This window comes from Salmo salar, chromosome 13, assembly GCF_965601325.2.
Source record: "Salmo salar chromosome 13, fSalSal1, whole genome shotgun sequence".
Lineage (NCBI taxonomy): Eukaryota > Metazoa > Chordata > Actinopteri > Salmoniformes > Salmonidae > Salmo > Salmo salar.
In genome coordinates this window covers 70,793,773-70,813,984 of record NC_138303.1, presented here as the reverse complement: position 1 = coordinate 70,813,984, position 20,212 = coordinate 70,793,773, and the positions used below count along the sequence as shown (strand labels likewise).

Below are 20,212 nucleotides of genomic sequence, written 5' to 3'. Positions count from 1 at the left end.
ATTTAATAGCATTTAGACTCAGTAACACGTTTAAAAGTGTTGTTGTGGACTGTTTTTGTTAGCTTTTCTTTACCTGTGTAATGCTGTCCTGCTTATTCTGAGTGAATGCCGTGGTAAATGCACGGCTCACAATTGACAGCAGAGTTCAAGTGTGTTGATATAGCTGTGTTTAGGCATGGCTTCCTTGTTTTGAGTCTGTTAAGTGTGTTTCTCATTCTGCTGGAGTTGACCGAGTATTTTATATTAAACCTACCGTATGCATCCAGTTGCTTCTCCATTTGTAACTCGCCCACCAAAAATCACAATATGCTGATTTTGTGTTGGTCTAATTCCTGTAATAGAAAAACAGAAGAATCTGTGCACCCTCGGATAGTAATAATAGTTAATATGGTGCTCTTCCATGTCCCAGGTTTGTGGCATTGATGAATGAATCATTTAAATGTTTACTTCAAGTCAGATATTTATATGTTATGTATGAAATGCATATGTATGCATTGTTTACTATTTAGATTGAATTTCAACAGTGTAATTGTTGGAGTTCAGGTTTTTCATCCTTGTCAAATAAATATGCTTATTCATTCATGATTATGGATACATTCTGCAATGTGTTAATCTGGCTTTAAATCTGCAAAAGAACATGTCAACAAGTTTGCTTTAATACAGCAGTGCATTCTGACACCATTAATTGAAATAGATTTCACCTTGTACATATATTTTTGTCAGACTTTATGAGGGATTAAATATAGACCTCCACTGGCTGAAGAAGGGGATCTGGTAAAATAAGATGATTTTGCTTGTGGGCGGTGTTATAGGCCACAGTGGGCGTGGGTTTCAAAGTGCAAGGACTATCCGATGCGTGTCCACGTTCAACAGAGAACCCTTCGCCTGGGACCTCATTCATAACTTCTAACCGACATCACTATAGTGGGTTTATACTTTCATTTTAGTACATCATTTTGCTTTATTTGAACTAATGATAGCTAGCTACCAAGTGAATGGACCAGTTTTCCCAAAAGTGAACGATGTGTAACATCAAGTTTTGCAACAACATCAATGAATGATGCTTTCAAGCCAATCTACTAAATTTACACTATTGAAAGACATATATATATAAAACTGATCATGACTATATTTAAACTAATTTCACTGCATTTGGTTAGTCAACATGCAATAATACCTATATACTATCAATCACTAAAATGAATTCTTTGAGATTAGATTTAACAAAATCAGATTAACTGACCCTAGCCTACCCTTTGAACTGCTGGTTATATTGTAAAGGTTTCAGTTAGCATAATTTTACTGGTGTTTTAAGCAATCTAAAAGTTGATGAAGTACTCTCTCTCTCTCTCCCAAATTCCCAATGTTTCTTCTAGAAAAATAATGTGGTATCAGCGTTGCTGGCTTCATTAAAACCTTGTCTTTGGTCTTATATATTTGTTTGAGGTCCTATACATTAGGCCAAATGTACCATATTATCCCGGAGGCATACTTACAGAACTCAGACTCATTGTACAGTCTCTTTTTTTTGCTTGAGTGATATCTTTCAACTTTAAACAATCTGAAAACAAAATCATTGTTTATCTTTTTTCTATTCTGTGGCTGCATGAAATATCAAACAATGTGAATTCAGCAATGCCATTTGTTTAGTTAATCTTTGTGGCACCCTGATGAAACGGTAGCATCCATTACAAGACAGAAAACTACAGGAAAGACGGTTATTTAATTTGAGAGGCTCAGCATTGTTAGGATTTTGAAAATTGTGTAGTGTCCAACCGACATTAGCCAACCTAGAACGTTGTGTTGAATAGATTCCACAATTCAGACTTAAGAGTGCGTCCCTGTGTGCGTCCATATACGCTCTGAAATCTATGCCCACCGTGATGTATAGCACCGCCCACTGGGCGAAATGGCGTGAAAAGGGTGTGTCCCAATATTGTCTAGGTAGGTAGCTAGGTAACTTGGTTCTTTGCAAACAATTTTCTTAGTATTCATGGAACATTGAAAATATTTGACTGCATAATTTTTGACTGCATTGAGTGCATAAATAAGCCAACAACAATTATTTAAATAAATTATGGAACAGTAAATGAAATTGTTCAACATATCTTTTGTTTTGGGTCAAGGTAGCTAGCTTGCTAGCTGACAGCAAAGGTGTCAGCTAGAGATAAAGCGCAGGAGCTTGCAGGGATTTGTAGTCTTGCATGATGTCTACTTTGATGCTATTTAATAACATTTTCAAATCTGAGAGTAAATAGAGACAATTATATTGACAAAAGTCACCTTGTGTGAGAGAGATTTACACGGTTATCAAACGTCACATCAGGGAAAGCCTACATAAAACACAGACCTTGTTTGAAGTGGTTCTAAAATCCCCTATGGGAAAAATGAATGATGAAAAAACGATTGGAACCATTTCCGTGTTTGACCGGTTTTATTGGTATTATGACGAGTCCATTGTGGGGCTCTATAATTATGGGGCATGGCAGCTTTGATACCGCAAAAAGTGTGTGAAGTGTGTTAGCGTCACACAGAGTTAGTACAGTGTTCCATTGAGGGCACTTAGAAATACTCAGGCAAAATAATCCTACTACTGTATGTACTGTATTTTAAAATGGTCTGGACAAAGTTTGTCTCCAACTGCAGAGAAGAGCAATTCATGTTGGCCAGTTCTGTCAAGACAGTCATTTTTCCAGATTTTTTTCTGCAAAGAGTCTTCTTTTCAAACTTGTTCTAACATGCTAGAAGTAGAAAAAAAAATTCAAACAGAACCGTCTCCTACGGGAAGCCTTGGAGGACAACCTGCCAATTTTCTCATCTCACACAAACTTTCACTTTCATAATTTTTTGGGGGGGTCATATTTCTAACAATGTCATAATAAGAAATCCCTTCTCAATAAATACATTACCTTAACACATAGACCAGGTATGCAAACGTCCCTTTATACTAAATCTAATGTTCATCTGCAAGCTTAGTATGGCCACAGCAAGTGTACGGTAAATAACATTGTGTAGTCTTACTCGTTCATCATCAACATTTCTACAGTGCCCTCAGGCCTAGCATGGCGTGCTACATGCGGTTACCATGGGAGTATGTTTCTGCTGATTATGAGAAACAATATGAACCTCTAAGCAACTTAAGGCAGAAGATGCCCCAAAACCAGCAAACGAAAAGGTTGAGGGTCAAGGCTTTTATCATGAGTGTTTGCTCTGCTTGTCAGTGTGGTCCGATATAGGGCCATTATATTGGCCTAGAATGGTCATTCATTATTAATAGTCTCTGCCGATTTCCTGAGCTGCCCAAAACTGCAATGGTGTCCTCTCTTGAATTTTGACAATTATCCATGCGAAATTATTCTTAATCTCTTTTGAAATATTTGACAATTTAAGCATATTTTTGCTCACTTTGCCATTCCAAATTTTAATCAGAGTGGTTGATTCCATCCATCCCCAGATTATAGTTTCATTTGACTAAGTATAACCACAGATGAGGAAAAACAACATTTACTGTTGCACAAGAAGTACTGTGTGCAGGCCCTTTCAGGGTGAGAGAACACCACCATTCTCTCTGTCCCTGGACTTCTTAGGAATAAATAAGTACTTTCATTTGCTATAGTGCTCACCAGGCCGTGTACCCACCAATGTGCTTGCTGATATCTTTCATGCTTTGCCTACTGTCAAAATAAATGTAGACTGCATAGCTTAGAAAAATCGCTAGAGCCTTCAAAAAGTACCGCTTTATTACTTAGCCTTCAAAAATTACATATGCAGACAAATGTTTATTTTCAGACATTTTGAAAATTAACAAGTTTCCAAAAACCATGTTTCTTGCATGTTTAGTCTAAATTAGAGCAAATTCTTAATTGATGCCATATTCAGAGTTGAGCTCAAGGTCAAGACCTTCATTGACTGGGCTCAGTATCAATGATACTCTAGTTAGCATGCATGTCATTTCCTCCTAGGGAAGTCATAATATAAAGGTCAGATGAGCCATGCCTACCTAATACAAGGTATCAGCATATCTGTATATGTATATGTTGAATATCTCTCCAGGGAACTGAGTGAATAGAGCTATTGATAATTCAGAAAGAAGATGACTGCACATTCAATTAATTGAAGGGCACCAGATCCTTAAATCATTTCCTCTGGATTACACAGTCTTACTGTGACTAAAGACTCTTTAAAAGTACTGTAAGTTTCCTAAATATACCTGTGAATTTACTCCTAACCCCCAGGTAATTGAAATGGTAGACTCAGCCATATAGTTAAAAATGTAACGTTCCATCGCCCTATATATTGTAGCTTAAAGGCCCACTACGCAATTCGAAAAACAGTAAAACCACAACCCTGCCACTTGGTTTGCTATAAAGTTGAGGGATGTAGAACGTCCTTATAATGTGGGTTATGGTGGGGTTAGACAGTTGCTCAAAGCTCACGACATGGGGTATTTATTAGTTATATTTGTATATACCGTATAATTAATTTACATTATCCAGAATGTCTGTAAATATCACAGTGTAGGCCTTTTAATTAAGATGAGGTTGTTCAAGCTGATAAACAGCTCTGATGTTATAGTAAGTCTATCATACACAAAATGTTGTCACCCTAATCAGCTGGGGGTGTTTTGGAACAAGTGTTTCACCGAGACGTTCCTCCCTACCTAGCAACCCACATTAATTAAGAACACACATCTTAGATTTGCTGAGGTCAGCATGAGGGGTTTTAATTAAAAAGCCATTGAGTTCGATGTGGACGTCGTGCAAGCAGACCATGCTCAGGTTGCATCGCAGGCTAGATAGAGTTTGAATTAACTCTTATCTTAGCCCAATTTTTTCGGATCGGATCATCATCATAATTCCCCCACTAACAACCTTATAATAAATTGAACACCGCCTCAGTAAATCCAAGGGACTGTGTGCATGTCAAAACAAACAGTGACCCCTATATCCCTGGCTCCGTCTGCCAAATCAACCCTCATGCATACAAATATGCGTATTTCCGTGGATGAAATTAGAAGGCCAATGCTTTGGGTGTGTTAATATGTGATCTGGGATGGAATAACAGAATGGAATAACATGCTTACAATAACAATGCAAACTTCTCCTAGCACAGTGATGTGCACTGCATACCCTAGTTCAGGGCTCTCCAATCCTGTTCCTGGAGAGCTACCCCCCTGTAGGTTTTCGCTCTAACCTCAGTTGTAACTAACCAGCTAATCATTAGAATCAGGTGCGCTAGATTAGGGTTGGAGGGAAAACCTACAGGTCAGTACCTCTCCAGGAACAGGGTTACTTGCAGCCAAGACCCTGAGGACACATAAGTGCTTATGATAATGCTATGGAACGATGTTTGGGCAGAGCTATTCAACAACCAACTCATGCCATACATTGCAAAAACCTATGTATGGTACCTACTGGTATAGGTAAAATGTATTTACACATGAACTTCACTGGGACCAAATATTGTGTAATTTCAACATTGACAGTATGTCTTAGGGCTACACATATACATTTCGGCAATGAGCTGCACAGACAAAACAAAATCTCTTTCCGATACTATTTAAGCATTAAATGTACACAATTATGTTCGTTTCATAAGTATTTGAAAATAAATTATGAAATATTTCTCCAAATACATGGCCCCCCCCATCTCTCACACACGCATGTGCAGACAGTCACACCACACACACACACACACACACACACACACACACACACACACACACACACACACACACACACACACACACAGATACAATAGTATAGCCTTCCACTTATACTATTCAGCAGAGCATAGATCATCATTGATATGTTAAAGTGAGTACATGTCAGTTGATTAGCTAAGCGTTCCCAATACAGTATTCAAATAATTGGCTGCATTATGTTAATTATTTAGGCAACCCGATTGGCCTATTCATTGTGGTGGTTATTGCCATTATAACGCAGACTAGGATATATAGAAGTATATACACAGATGTATATAGATTTATCAATACAAATCACTTTCTTGATCATCCACTGGGGTAGTAAAAATAGCGGGAGTAGGGATGCTGCGCAGATGGTACACAGTTGTGTAACCTGCGCGCCAGAGAGCACTGCCTGCGCAAGGCACACTCATTATGAAGGAGTGATTTCACTTGATTCCGCGGATCTGGCTGTCTGGTGGATTTAGTTTATGTAGTCTACTTGACAAATAGGAATACATAACTGATTTCAGAGCATACTTGTTTCAGGAGTCACTGCAGTGTTGTGCTGTAGGCTATCGGGAGAACTACCCAAGTGGAGACTTTGCTGATGCATCTTTGCGCGATCGTCCATCTCTTGGCGAGTACAAATAACATACACAGAGCAGGGGAGACAGTCTAGCCTACATCAGCTTTCCGAAAAAACACATCGCCTGTTGTAGCTGCTGGACATTTCTTGGAGATATCCAAGAGTACTGGAGCCGCAGATATTGCCTACTTTATTATATTGAACGATAACACGCCACATTCTCACCTTCTATTTGAGGCAAAGAAATAGAGGTCGACCACCACAACAGCATCTTGAGTGGAGTCGAATTGCTGTGGCCATACCTACTTTGCACCGAGCAAGGAATATTTGACATTCAAGTTTCCGTGCAAGTTGAGCAGTGACGGAAAATGGGCATTTATGGTTATTTTGTGGCGCCTTGGAAATGCCTTGTTGTCATCGGTCTAAGACTGCTATTCCTTGTACCTGCAGGAGTGCCAGCGAGGAGCGGGGATTCTTTTTCAAAGGACAACATCACTGTCAGACAAGGGGACAGCGCCGTCTTAAAGTAAGTCATTTAATTTTTACCTTATTGGTTTGTTGAATCGTGCCATATTAGTAAAAATAACTACCTCATATGTTCATCTCAAGCAATAACTATAGCATGCTAAACGCAGATCCGCTTCATGTTTATTTGTGCTTCCATGTTATTGATTCTCCTCCCATGTTATTGATTCAGTTAATGTATTTTTAAGGATGCTGTGGGCTGCTGGGATACTCTTATCTATGTAGGGGTGGGATGGGGTCGTCAGATGATGTTTATTTATTTATATATAAATGAGAGAGAGAGAGAGAGAGACACGCAGTTGGTAGCATGGTGCTTGCAACACCAGCATAGTGGGTTCAACCCCCATGGGGGACCAGTATGAAAATGTATACACTCACTACAGTAAGTCACTCTGGTTAAGAGTGTCTGCTAAATCACAAAAATTAGAGAGGGAAAACAATGTGATCAAATTCTATCTGAATCTCCCATGTCATGTAAGACTTAATTGAGAGGAGCAGGGCTATCAAACTGTGTATTCATTCCTGGGGTGACTGAAGAAAAAGTGGATCTTATGTCACATCCCAGCTGGGTTTGCCAAGAGCCTGGCACCATGCAAAGTAAGAGCCATTCTGGAAAGAGAAAGTTGCGTGGGGTGGCTTCTCTTGATACATAATGGAGCCTTGGAGAGCCATCCTTGAGAGAATTTCATTTTGATCATTAAACAAAGCTGTATGTATGTAGTCTGCTGTTAAAGGCATAATGGATTTTTTACATCTTATTATGCATGCTGGAATGCTAATCATTAAAAGGAGGGCCGAACAGGCTCCCATTAACATTGACGGGACTGAAGTGGAGGGGTCGAGAGTTTCAAGTTCCTTGGTGTCCACATCACCAACAAACTATCATGGTCCAAACACACCAAGACAGTTGTGAAGAGGGCACGACAACACCTTATCCCCCTTTGGAGACTGAAAAGATTTGGCATGGGTCCCCAGATCCTCAAAAAGTCATACAGCTGCACCATCGAGAGCTTCTTGACCGGTTGCATCACTGCCTGGTGTGGCAACTGCTCGGCATCTGACCGTAAGGCACAACAGAGGGTTGTGCGTGCGCCCCCCCCCCCCCCCCCCCCTTGTTTTTACACTGCTGCTACTCGCTGTTTATTATCTATGCATAGTCTCTTTACAAATTACCTTGACTAACCTGTACCCCCGCACATTGTCTTGGTACCGGTACCCCCTGTATATAGCCTCATTATTGTTATGTACATTTATTGTACTACTTTATGATTGACAAGATTTGTATTTACTATTTCTTGAACTGCATTGTTGGTTAAGGGCTTGTAAGTAAGCATATCACGGTAAAGCCTGTTGTATCCGGCGCATGTGACGAATAAAATTTGATTTGATTTAAATCATAAACATTTAGAGAGATTTACATTTACAGAGGCTGTGCCCTTGGTGTCTGCTATTTGGAGTAATGACAAACAAGCCATCACATTTAATCTGAATCTACAGTATTTACATTTGGACAGTGGCTAGAATGTGTTTCTCTCAAGAATATGCAATTAGTGTGCGTAACCTGTCAAAATGCTAAGAATGAATCCCATGTTGCTGCCAAACAACATTAGGTTGGGCCTCCTGAGTGGCGCAGCGGTCTAAGGCACTGCAGTGCTTGAGGCGTCACTACAGATCCAGATCCAGGCATCACTACAGATCCCGGGCTGTGTCGCAGCCGGTTGCGCCCGGAAGACCCATAAGGCGACGGACAATTGGCCTAGCATTTTCTGGATTAGGGGAAGGTTTTGTCAGCCAGGATGTCCTTGTCCCATCGTGCTCTAGCGACTCCTGTGGTGGGCCGGGCGCATGCACACTGGCACGGTCACCAGTTGTACAGTGTTTCCTCCGACACATTGGTACGGATGGCTTCCGGGTTAAGCAAGCAGGGTGTCAAGAAGCAGTGTGGCTTGGCAGGGTTGTATTTCTGAGAATGCATGGCTGTCGACCTTACCTCTCCCGAGTCCGTACGGGAGTTGCAGCAATGGGACAAGAATTGGGTAGTTACCCAATTGGATATCACCAAATTGGGGATACAAAGGGGTAAAAAATAAAAGCATTAGGTTTTCTTCCATTTTTGCATCAAAACATTTCAAACCCTTTTCAGTTTGCTTCTGCTGTACTATTGGGCTGTCGACAAGCACATTATTGTGGTACTATAAAATATCCAACATGATCTTATGATTTCCCTTTGAAATTTTTTGACGTATTCATTCTGTGTTGTTACAGAGTTAATTCTGTGTGGTTACAGGGTTAACCCCCTAGAGTCGATATCCACGCCCCCGTCAGTTTAAGCTAGAGATATCCTTTTGCATTGGAAGTGTCTCAATCCACCGCATCCGCCGATGTCACACTTCCGCATCTGTGGTGAAAGGTGACAGAGCTGCAGTGTTTGTCAGACCATGAGACAACCCGAAAATCGGCCTTCTCACAAAATCGGCTGTAGCGTAGCGGTTTGGCCGACATTTTGCTTTACGACCCCCTCAAGCATCTTGCAACTCATCTGAAGTCGGTACAGCCGATCTGCCAACTTCTGTCTGTAGCATCCGAACAGTTTGGGCTACACACTATTATGACCCCTCGGTGGAAGGGGGAAACTCATGAACACATACATGTGCTCTAGGACGCCCACAGGCCTCACAAGACTCGTCTGAAGGTCCCCCGGTACCAGTTGAGAAAATTAATGGAAGTACATATGGAGACTGTTTAGTGACAAAAATAAGGGGTTAAATACATGTATTAAAAAAAGAACAAATGTTTCCTTTAATATATCTCTCAGATATAGGACAGACACTTAAGAACAAACTTTCTTTCGATTTTGGGGGGGGGAACGATCTGTTGTTCCATGTAGTGGATATTTTATTCAATGTGTTTCTATGGGCTAATAGCAGTAAGGCTAAATACAATTTTTCATCAATTATTTTTCAAATATTTTTTTTTGATACCTAAGGGGTCATTAGCAAAATGATCCCCCCGGCTTAGACAGGGCTTAGACTGTAATGGGTTAAAACAGAAACAACTCAAAGGGTTAAGTTTAAGTTTTTAGTCTGAGAGGCTAAGGTTCGGGCAATGGTTTGGGGAAGGCTTAAAACAAAGTAATTAAAAATGACGTGCTATCACAATCAAGTATCTTCAAGTATTATTGCGGCTTGCTAGAGCGTTATGAACTCTAGCATGTGGTCTAAGCGGCAAGCTCCGGCTCTGAGCATCACGAGTTTGCTCCCAGTGCTGGGCAATACTTTTTCGTGAGGCATATATCGACGTTCTGGGGACCTTTTCAAACGTCCCAAATCACCCATCTATTTCTAGTGATCAGTCTGAAAATATCATTAGGAAGCTGGTGGGGGCAAGTGGTTGCAGAATAAGCAGTGCTTCGAGACGTCATAGTTAACTAGACTGCATCAGTAACCCTCATATTTTATAAGCTATGGCTAAAAACAAAAGTGAATGTCACTGAACCTAATTTCTCCAAAGTATGGAGATGATGATAACAGTATTTCTGCTCACCTTGAATATGCTGCACATTTCGACTGAAGCTATCTAGTGTTGGGCCTGGTCAATCTGTGGATGGGAGACCAGGGGCTGTATGTATCAAGAGTCTCAGAATAGTAGTGCTGATCTAGGATCAGGTCCCCTCTGTCCATGAAATTACATTTACATTTTAGTCATTTAGCAGATGCTCTTATCCAGAGCGACTTACAGTAGTGAATGCATACATTTCATACATTTAAAAAAATAAAATAATTCTGTACTGGTCCCCCGTGGGAATCGAACCCACAACCCTGGCATTGCAAACACCATGCTCTACCATCTAAAAGGCAAAAATGATCCTAAATCATCACTCCTTCTCTGAGACACTTGATACATATGGCACCAGTTGTTGCTTGAAGTGGTGTTGGAGGACCAATAAGGGGCACTCTTGCCCAAAAGGCAGCAACAGGGACTTAGTGCTGCAAGGGTGAAATCTTGAGATGTTAACAGAAGTCCTACATCTGGGGTTACTAGATATCTTATGACACTTCTAAAGAGTACACATGTTAACCACAGTTCCCAACCTGGCCCTAATACCACTGGCCAGCTAATCATCTCTGGTCTGCTGATTAGCACCATTCACTCTTCACCTCTCCACTGTCATAGCCAGTGATGAACATGGTGTAAATGTTTTGCTGTGTCATACCTAGGTGGATGCTAGACAATGGGGTAACAGCCTGGGTTGGAGTAGTTGCCATCAGTAGTTGTGGTGACTTTACCCTTTACCCACACATAATTGCCATGTAACCATTTTACAAACCACATATCTGCATAGAAATTCAAATGCAATATTAGTGGTACTCATAGACCAGTGCATACCTAGCCTGATTTTTCATGTGATAAAAAATGATGACACGTGTAAAATTAACTGAGCAGTTTGAAAGTTAAAAGCAGTTTGAAAGTTAAAATCTCTGAAGTATTACCACCCAAGTTTAATCAAAGTCAAAATCAAAAGTAACAGTCAGTATCTGGTGTGTCCACCAGTTGCATTAAGTACTGCAGTGCATCTCCTCTCATGGACTGCACCAGATTTGCCAGTTCCCAGACATTTCTGGGGGGAATGGTCCTAGCCCTCACCCTCCGATCCAACAGGTCCCAGACGTGCTCAATGGGATTGAGATCCGGGCTCTTCGCTGGCCATGGCAGAAGACTGACATTCCTGTCTTGCAGGAAATCATGCACAGAATGAGCAGTATGGCTGGTGGCATTGTCATGCTGGAGGGTCATGTCAGTATGAGCCTGCAGGAAGGGTACCACATGAGGTAGGAGGATGTCTTCCCTGTAACGCACAGCGTTGAGATTGCCTGCAATGACAACAAACTGGTGAGGACCTGCCTTACAACAGGCCTACAAGCCCTTAGTCCTGCCTCTCTCAGCCTATTGTGGACAATCTGAGCACTGATGGAGGGATTGTGTGTTCTTGGTGTAACTCGGGCAGTTGTTGTTGCCATCCTGTACCTGTCCCGCAGGTGTGATGTTCGGATGTACTGATCCTGTGCAGGTGTTGTTACACGTGGTCTGCCACTGCGAGGACGATCAGCTCTCCGTCCTGTCTCCCTGTAGCACTGTCTTAGGCGTCTCACAGTACGGACATTGCAATTTATTGCCCTGGCCACATCTGCAGTCCTCATACCTCCTTGCAGCATGCCCACGCAGAAGAGCAGGGGCATCTTTCTTTTGGTGTTTTTCAGAGTCAGTAGAAAGGCCTCTTTAGTGTCCTAAGTTTTTATAGTTGTGACCTTAATTGCCTACCATCTATAAGCTGTTAGTGTCTTAACGACCATTTCACAGGTGCATGTTCATTTATTGTTTTATGGTTCATTGAACAACTATGGGAAACAGTGTTTAAACCCTTTACGAGGAAGATCTGTGAAGGTATTTTGATTTTTATGAATTATCTTTGAAAGACAGGGTCCTGAAAAAGGGATGTTTATTTTTTTTGCTGAGTTTAGTAGGAAACACTTCATATCACACAGACCCCATGAGTTGAACATAAAATCAACAGGAATTCAGAACAATAAGGTGTACACCTTGTATAGTAACCAAATACAGAAAAAATGTACACTACCGTTCAAAAGTTTGGGGTCACTTATAAATGTCCTTGTTTTTGAAAGAAATTCCATTTTTTTGTCCATTAAAATAACATCAAATTGATCAGAAATACAGTGTAGATGTTAATGTTGTAAATGACTATTGTAGCTGGGGCGGCAGGTAGCCTAGTGGTTAGAGCATTGAACTAGTAACCGTAAAGGTTGCAAGATCAAATCCCTGACCTGACAAGGTGAAATCTGTAATTCTGCCCCTGAACAAGGCAGTTTAACCCACTGTTCCTAGGCCATCATTGAAAATAAGAATTTGTTCTTAACTGACTTGCCTAGTTAAATAAAGGTAAAAGAATAAATAGCTGGAAATGGCAGATTTTTTATGGAATATAGGCATACAGAGGCCCATTATCAGCATCCTATGTTCCAATAGCACGTTGTGTTAGCTAATCCAAGTTTATCATTTTAAAAGGCTAATTGATCATTAGAAAACCCTTTTGAAATTATGTTAGCACAGCTGAAAACTGTTGTCCTGATTTAAAGAAGCAATAAAACTGGCCTTCTTTAGACTAGTTGAGTATCTGGAGCAACAGCAATTGTGGGTTAGATTAATGCCTCAAAATGGCCAGAAACAAAGAACTTTCTTCTGAAACTCGTCAGTCTATTTTTGTTCTGAGAAATGAAGGCTATTCCATGTGAGAAATTGCCAAGAAACTGAAGATCTTGTACGACGTTGTGTACTTTGTGTACTACTCCCTTCACAGAACAGCACAAATTGGCTCTAACCGGAACAGAAAGTGGAGTGGGAGGCCCCGGTGCACAACTGAGCAAGAGGAAAAGTGCATTAGTGTCTAGTTTGTGCTTTTCTTTAAAAAATAAGGACATTTCTAAGTGACCCCAAACGTTTGAACAGTAGTGTATATTAAAAATGTATCAAAATACCCAAACAATCAACATTGGAATAGACACACATATAATTGGCATATTTATTAACAAAGGACTTTCCAAGAGTCAATTCTGTAGAGTGGAGTGGAAAGGGAGAAAGGTATTTATGGGGGGGTCATAAACCTCACCCAATAGGGCAACGTCATGACACTGTCACGCCCTGATCTGTTTCACCTGTCCTTGTGCTTGTCTCCACCCCCTCCCAACTTATCCCCTGGGTATTTATACCTGTGTTTTCTGTCTGTGCCAGTTCGTCTTGTTTGTTCAAGTCAACCAGCGTTTTGTGTCTCAGCTCCTGCTTTTTCCAGTCTCTCTTTTTTCGCCCTCCTGGTCTTTGACCCTTGCCTGTCCTGACTCCGAGCCCGCCTGCCTGACCACTCTGCCTGACCCTGAGCCTGTCTGCCGCCCGGTACCTTTGCCGCTACTCTGGATTATCGACCCTTGCCTGCCTTGACCTGTCATTTGCCTGCCCCTGTTGTTTCAATAAACATTGTTACTTCAACACAGTCTGCACTTGGGTCTTACCTGAAACCTGATAATTTCCAAACCAACAGAGGTCCAAGGCACTGGAAATCCTCAGTTGATACATCTATACATATAATTCTCCAATTGATCTTGCACAGTCAGTCTGTATGAGCAGTTCTTCCTGAGGCCATGGTGAAGTAAAACATAACAGTGACTCGAACAGGCAACAACCTAATGATGTACATCAGCAAATTAGCATTTATCTATCCACCTCTTTCAAGCGTGTGAATGTTGTATACATGATGTAATAATGGCGGCAATCATTTGATAGTGGGAATATCTTCACTCCAGTTGGAAGTTGCATCCAATGGCCTTGCATGATGAGCTTCTCTGAGCACTGCATCCTAAGATATCTTGCTGAAATACAACAATAACTGTACAGCAGACTCCAACATAGCAAAATTCAAACAAATCAGCATAATATTTCTTAACAGATCAACCCACTGTCGGATCATTTTGTACATGGCAACTGTGATGGGAACATAGAAGAAATCTTTGGGACAGTGGTTACATACAATGGGATGTACCAATGGTATTGCATGGTGAACCAGTCTTGGATCTGTCGATCAACACACACAGAGAATGATCCTCTCTAGCTCAGTTGGTAAAGCATAGTCCTTGCAACACCAGGATAGTGGGTTTGATTCCTGGTACCACCTGTTGCATAACATATGCATGCATGACTGTAAGTCGCTTTTTGATAGAAGTGTCTGCTAAATGGCATATATTAATGGTTTTGAGCAAATTTCCTTACTTTAAATTAATGGAGATGTTGCCATTTCATGCACATAACATACTTGGACATCTGTGTTGAGCCCCCAGGGCTTCATGTTCTGGCAGAGAACTGCTTGCCAAATGATTGTTGTTGCATGGAAGTTCTCAGCACCCACTCACATGAAAGTGTGGGTTACTGTGATGAACAAAGGGAGTTTTACGAAACGTGGAAAAATAAAAAGGTGGAATTAGAATGCTAGACATCTGAATCTTACCTTGGAGCCTCAAAATTCAGAACTATTGCATAAAATCCAGTCTAGTGCCAATATTCAAGTGTTTAATGCCATTCCTGAATGTTGTAGATTGTGTAGAACAGTGAGTCCAGTCAATTTCATAGGGGGGAGTTTAGCATTTTCTTATTATACTGTATCTTTTGGTATATCTGGGCCGTAAGTAACTATAACGCATGTTTTACCTTGTATTGAGTCCCACTCAGATTGCCATTACTTGAAGATATAAAACATGATACAATAGCCATTAGATCAGGCTGAAGAGATAACAAATTGAAGTAAAATGTGTCTGCCTAGCGAAATGTCAAAGTAATACTAGCAATACAGCGACAGTACAAAAAAATTATGAAGACCTGCTCTTTCCATGACGTAGACTGACCAGGTGTATCCAGATGATAGCTATGATCCCTTATTGATGTCACTTGTTAAATCCACTTCAATCGATGTGGATTTGTATTTCTATTTATTAGGGATCCTCATAAGCTGCTGCCAAGGCACAATTAAATCAAAGCAAATTGTATTAGACACATGCGCCGAATACAACAGGTGTAGACCTTACAGTGAAATACTTACTTACGAGCCCCTATCTAACAGAAAAGTTTAAAAAAAATACGGATAAGAATAAGAGATAAAAGGAACAAGTAATTAAAGAGAAACAGTAAAAAAATAACAATATATACAGGGGGGTGCCGGTAACAGATTCAATGTGCGGAGGCACCGGTGAGTTATTTAACCTCTTGGGGCTAGGTGGGACGCTAGCGTGCCACCCGTGGTGCACTCCATCAACAGCAGGTGCATTTCAAGAGCGGCAAATTTGAATCCAAATAAATGTCAAAATTCAAATTTTTCTAAAATACAACTATTTTACACCATTTGAAAGATAAACATCTCCTTAATCTAACCACGTTTTACGATTTCAAAAAGGTTTTACGGCGAAAGCATAAATTTAGAGTATGTTAGGACAGTACATTTACAAGAGTTGTGTGTAATGTTTTGTCAAGTCAAAGACAGGGTCACCAAAACCATAAAACCAGCTAAAATGATGCACTAACCTTTTACAATCTCCATCAGATGACACTCCTAGGACATTATGTTAGACAATGCATGCATTTTTAGTTCTATCAAGTTCATATTTATATCCAAAAACAGCGTTTTACTATGGCATTGATGTTGAGGAAATCGTTTCCCTCCAATAACCGGCAGTCAAGTCAGCGTAACAAATTAAATAATTAAAATTAGAAAACATTGGTAAAATATTATATTGTCATTTAAAGAATTATAGATTTACATCTCTTGAACGCAATCAACTTGCCAGATTTAAAAATAACCTTACTGGGAAATCACACTTTGCAATAATCTGAGCACTGCGCCCAGAAAAATACGCGTTGCGATACAGACTAGACGTCATGTTGGGGAGATCTAAAATCGAAAATACTATGTAAATAATCCATTACCTTTGATTCTCTTCATCAGATGTCACTTCCAGGTATCACAGGTCCATAACGAATGTAGTTTTGTTCAAAAAAGCTCATCATTTATGTCCAAAAATCTCCGTCTCGTTAGCACATGATGTAAGCCAGCCGGACTTCTCGTCATGAACGAGGGGAAAAAATATATTTCCGTTCGTTCAAACATGTCAAACGTTGTATAGCATAAATCATTAGGGCCTTTTTTAACCAGAACATGAATAATATTCAAGGTGGACGAATGCATACTCTTTTATAACGTATTGGAACGAGGGTACCCAACATGAACTAGCGCGCCAGGTGTCTAATGGGACATCATCGTTCCATGGCTCTTGTTCGGTCAGATCTCCCTCCAGAAGACTCAAAACACTTTGTAAAGGCTGGTGACATCTAGTGGAAGCAATAGGAAGTGCCAAAATATTCCTAAACCCCTGTGTTTTTCAATGGGATAGGTTTAAAGTCAATACAACACATCAGGTATCCACTTCCTGTCAGAAAATGTCTCAGGGTTTTGCCTGCCAAATGAGTTCTGTTATACTCACAGACACCATTCAAACAGTTTTGGAAACTTTAGAGTGTTTGCTATCCATATATAATAAGTATATGCATATTCTAGTTACTGGGTAGGATTAGTAACCAGATTAAATCGGGTACATTTTTTTTATCCAGACGTGCAAATGCTGCCCCCTAGACCCAACAGGTTAAGTGACTATGCATAGATGACAACAGAGAGTGCCAGTAGTGGGGAGGGGGGAGGGCAATGCAAATAGTCTGGGTAGCCATTTGATTAGCTGTTCAGGAGTCTTATGGCTTGGGGGTAGAAGCTGTTTATAAGCCTCTTGGTCCTAGACTTGGCGCTCCGGTAGCGCTTGCCGTGCGGTACCAGAGAGAACAGTCTATGACTAGGGTGGCTGGAGTCTTTTTAGGGCCTTCCTCTGACACCGCCTGGTATAGAGGTCCTGGATGGCAGGAAGCTGATGTACTGGGCTGTTCGCACTACCCTCTGTAGCGCCGTGCAGTCGGAGGCCGAGCAGTTGCCATACCAGGCAGTGATGCAACCGGTCAGGATGCTCTCGATGGTGCAGCTGTAGAACCTTTTGAGGATCTGGGGACCCATGCCAAATCTTTTCAGTCTCCTGAAGGGGAAAATGTTTTGTTGTGCCCTCTTCACGACTGTCTTTGTTTGTTTGAACCATGATAGTTTGTTGGTGATATGGACACCAAGGAACTTTTAAACTCTTGACCAGCTCCACTACAGCCGTCGATGTTAATGGGGGCCTGTTCAGCCTGCCTTTTCCTGTTGTCCATGATCAGCTCCTCTGTCTTGCTCACATTGAGGGAGAGGTTGTTGTCCTGGCACCACATTGCCAGTTCTCTGACCTCCTCCCTATAGGCTGTCTCATTGTTGTCGGTGATCAGGCTGTCGTGTCATCAGCAAACTTAATGATGGTGTTGGAGTCGTGTTTTGGCCACACAGTCATGGGTGAACAGGGAATACAGGAGGGGACTAAGTACACACCCCCGAGGAGCCCCAGTGTTAAGAATCAGCGTGGCAGACATGTTGTTGCCTACTCTTACCACCTGGGGGCAGCCCATCAGTAAGTCCAGGATCCAGTTGCAGAGGGAGGTGGTTAGTCCCAGAGTCCTTAGCTTGGTAATGAGTTTCATGGGCACTGTGGTGTTGAACGCTGAGCTGTAGTCAATGAACAGCATTCTCACATAGGTGTTCCTTTGTCCAGGTGAGAAAGGGCAGTGTGGAGTGTGATTGTGAATGTGTCATCTGTGGATCTGTTGGGGCGGTATGTGAATTGGAGTGGGTCTAGGGTGTCCGGGAGGATGCTGTTGATGTGAGCCATGACCAGCCTTTCAAAGCACCTCATGGCTACCGACGTGAGTGCCACGGGGCGGTAATCATTTAGGCAGGTTACCTTCGCTTCCTTGGGCACAGGGACTATGGTGGTCTACTTGAAACATGTAGGTATTACAGACTCGGTCAGGGAGAGGTTGAAAATGTCAGTGAAGACACTTGCCAGTTGGTCCGCGCATGCTTTAAGTTCATGTCCTGGTAATCTGTCTGGCCCAGCGGCTTTGTGAATGTTGACCTGTTTAAAGGTTTTGTTCACATCGGCTACCGAGAGCTTTATCACACAGTCATCCAGAAAAGCTGGTGCTCTCATGCATGCTTCAGTGTTGCTTGCCTCGAAGTGAGCATGAAAGGCATTTAGCTCGTCTGGTAGGCTTGTGTCACTGGGCAGCTCCCATCTGAGTTTCCCTTTGTAGTCCATAATAGTTTTCAAGCCCTGCCACATCCTACAAGCGTCAGAGCCAGTGTAGGAAAATTCAATCTTGACGCTTTGCTTGTTTGATGGTTCAACTGAGGACATAGTGGGACTTCTTATAAGCTTCCGGATTAGTCTCCCGCTCCTTGAAAGTGGCAGCTCTAGCCTTTAGCTCGATGCGGATGTTGCATGTAATCCATGGCTTCTGGTTGGGATATGTACGTACAGTCACTGTGGGGACGACGTCATCGATGCACTTATTGATGAAGCCGATGACTTAGTTGGGGTATTCCTCAATGCCATTGGATGAATCCCAGAACATATTCCAGTGTGTTCTAGCAAAACAGGCCAGTAGAGTAGCATCCATGTCATCTGACCACTTCCGTATTGAGCGAGTTCTTCCTGCTTTAGTTTTTGCTTGTAAGCAGGACTCAGGAGGATAGAATTATGGTCAGATTTGCCAAATGGAGGGCTGGGGAGAGCTTTGTATGCATCTCTGTGTGTGGCGTAAAGGTGGCCTAGGGTTTTTTCCCCCCTGGTTGCACATGTTTGCCTGCATTAAAGTCCCCGGCCAATAGGAGCGCTGCTTCTGGGAGAGCATTTTCTTTTTTGCTTATGGCCTCAGAGTTGGTAGACAATGGGTACACACATGCTGTCTTCTTTTTTTAAACCCAGCGCAGCAAGTCTGTGCCCAGCCCGGCCCAATCAAATCAATTGTGGTCGCTCTCCCTCTAGTCATTTGTCTGTCTTAATTATTTAATCACACAGTGTGCTTAAAGCATCAAGACAAGCTCAGTGCATGTAGTTGATTTTATTAAAACACGTGTCTATACAGTGCAATTGGAAAGTATTCAGACTCCTGGACTTTTTCCACATTTTGTTACCTGATATGCTTATTCTAAAATGTATGAAATACTTTTTTCCCCCTCATCAATCTACAGACAATACCCCATAATGCCAAAGCAAAAACAGGTTTATTATTTATAAAAATGTACATTCTATTCAGACCCTTTACTCAGTACTTTGTTGAAGCACCTTTGGCAGAGAATACAGCCTCGATTATTTTGTTAGGTATGACACTACAAGCTTGGCACACCTGTATTTGGGGATTTTTTTTCTTCTTCTCCTTATCAATCTACACCCAATACCCCATAATGACAAAGCAAAATTAGGTTACATTTTTTCCCCTAATGTAAATTGAAACATCACATTTACGTAAGTATTCTTGGGTATGACACTCCTGTATTTAGGGAGATTCTCCCATTCTTCTCTGCAGATCCTCTCAAGCTCTGTCAGGTTGGATGGGGATTGTCGCTGCACAGCTATTTTCAGGTCTTTCCAGAGATGTATGATCGGGTTCAAGTCCGGACTCTGGCAGGGCCACTCACGGACATTCAGAGACTTGTCCCGATGCCACTCCTGCGTTGTCTTGGCTGTGTGCTTGGGGTTGTTGTCCTATTGGAAGGTAAACCTTCGCCCCCAGTCTGAGGTCCTGAGCGCTCAGGAGCAGATTTGTCATATTTCTCTCTGTACTTTGCTCCGTTCATCTTTCCCTCGATCCTGACTACTCTCCCAGTCCCTGCCACT

The 20,212-nt window shown here is 41.6% G+C and overlaps 1 protein-coding gene across 2 annotated transcripts in view; it reads left to right on the top strand.

The window, feature by feature from the left end:
- Positions 1-20,212, top strand: part of LOC106567659 (opioid-binding protein/cell adhesion molecule) — a 469,819-nt gene that overhangs the window by 169,456 nt on the left and 280,151 nt on the right. The window contains exon 2 of one of the 2 annotated variants that reach the window (XM_045693500.2): positions 6,723-6,798. In XM_045693500.2, the coding sequence (XP_045549456.1) occupies positions 6,723-6,798 (76 nt within the window). Of the gene's footprint in view, positions 1-6,080; positions 6,799-20,212 lie in introns of those variants that run through there. The other variant, XM_045693499.2, reaches the window with a different exon arrangement.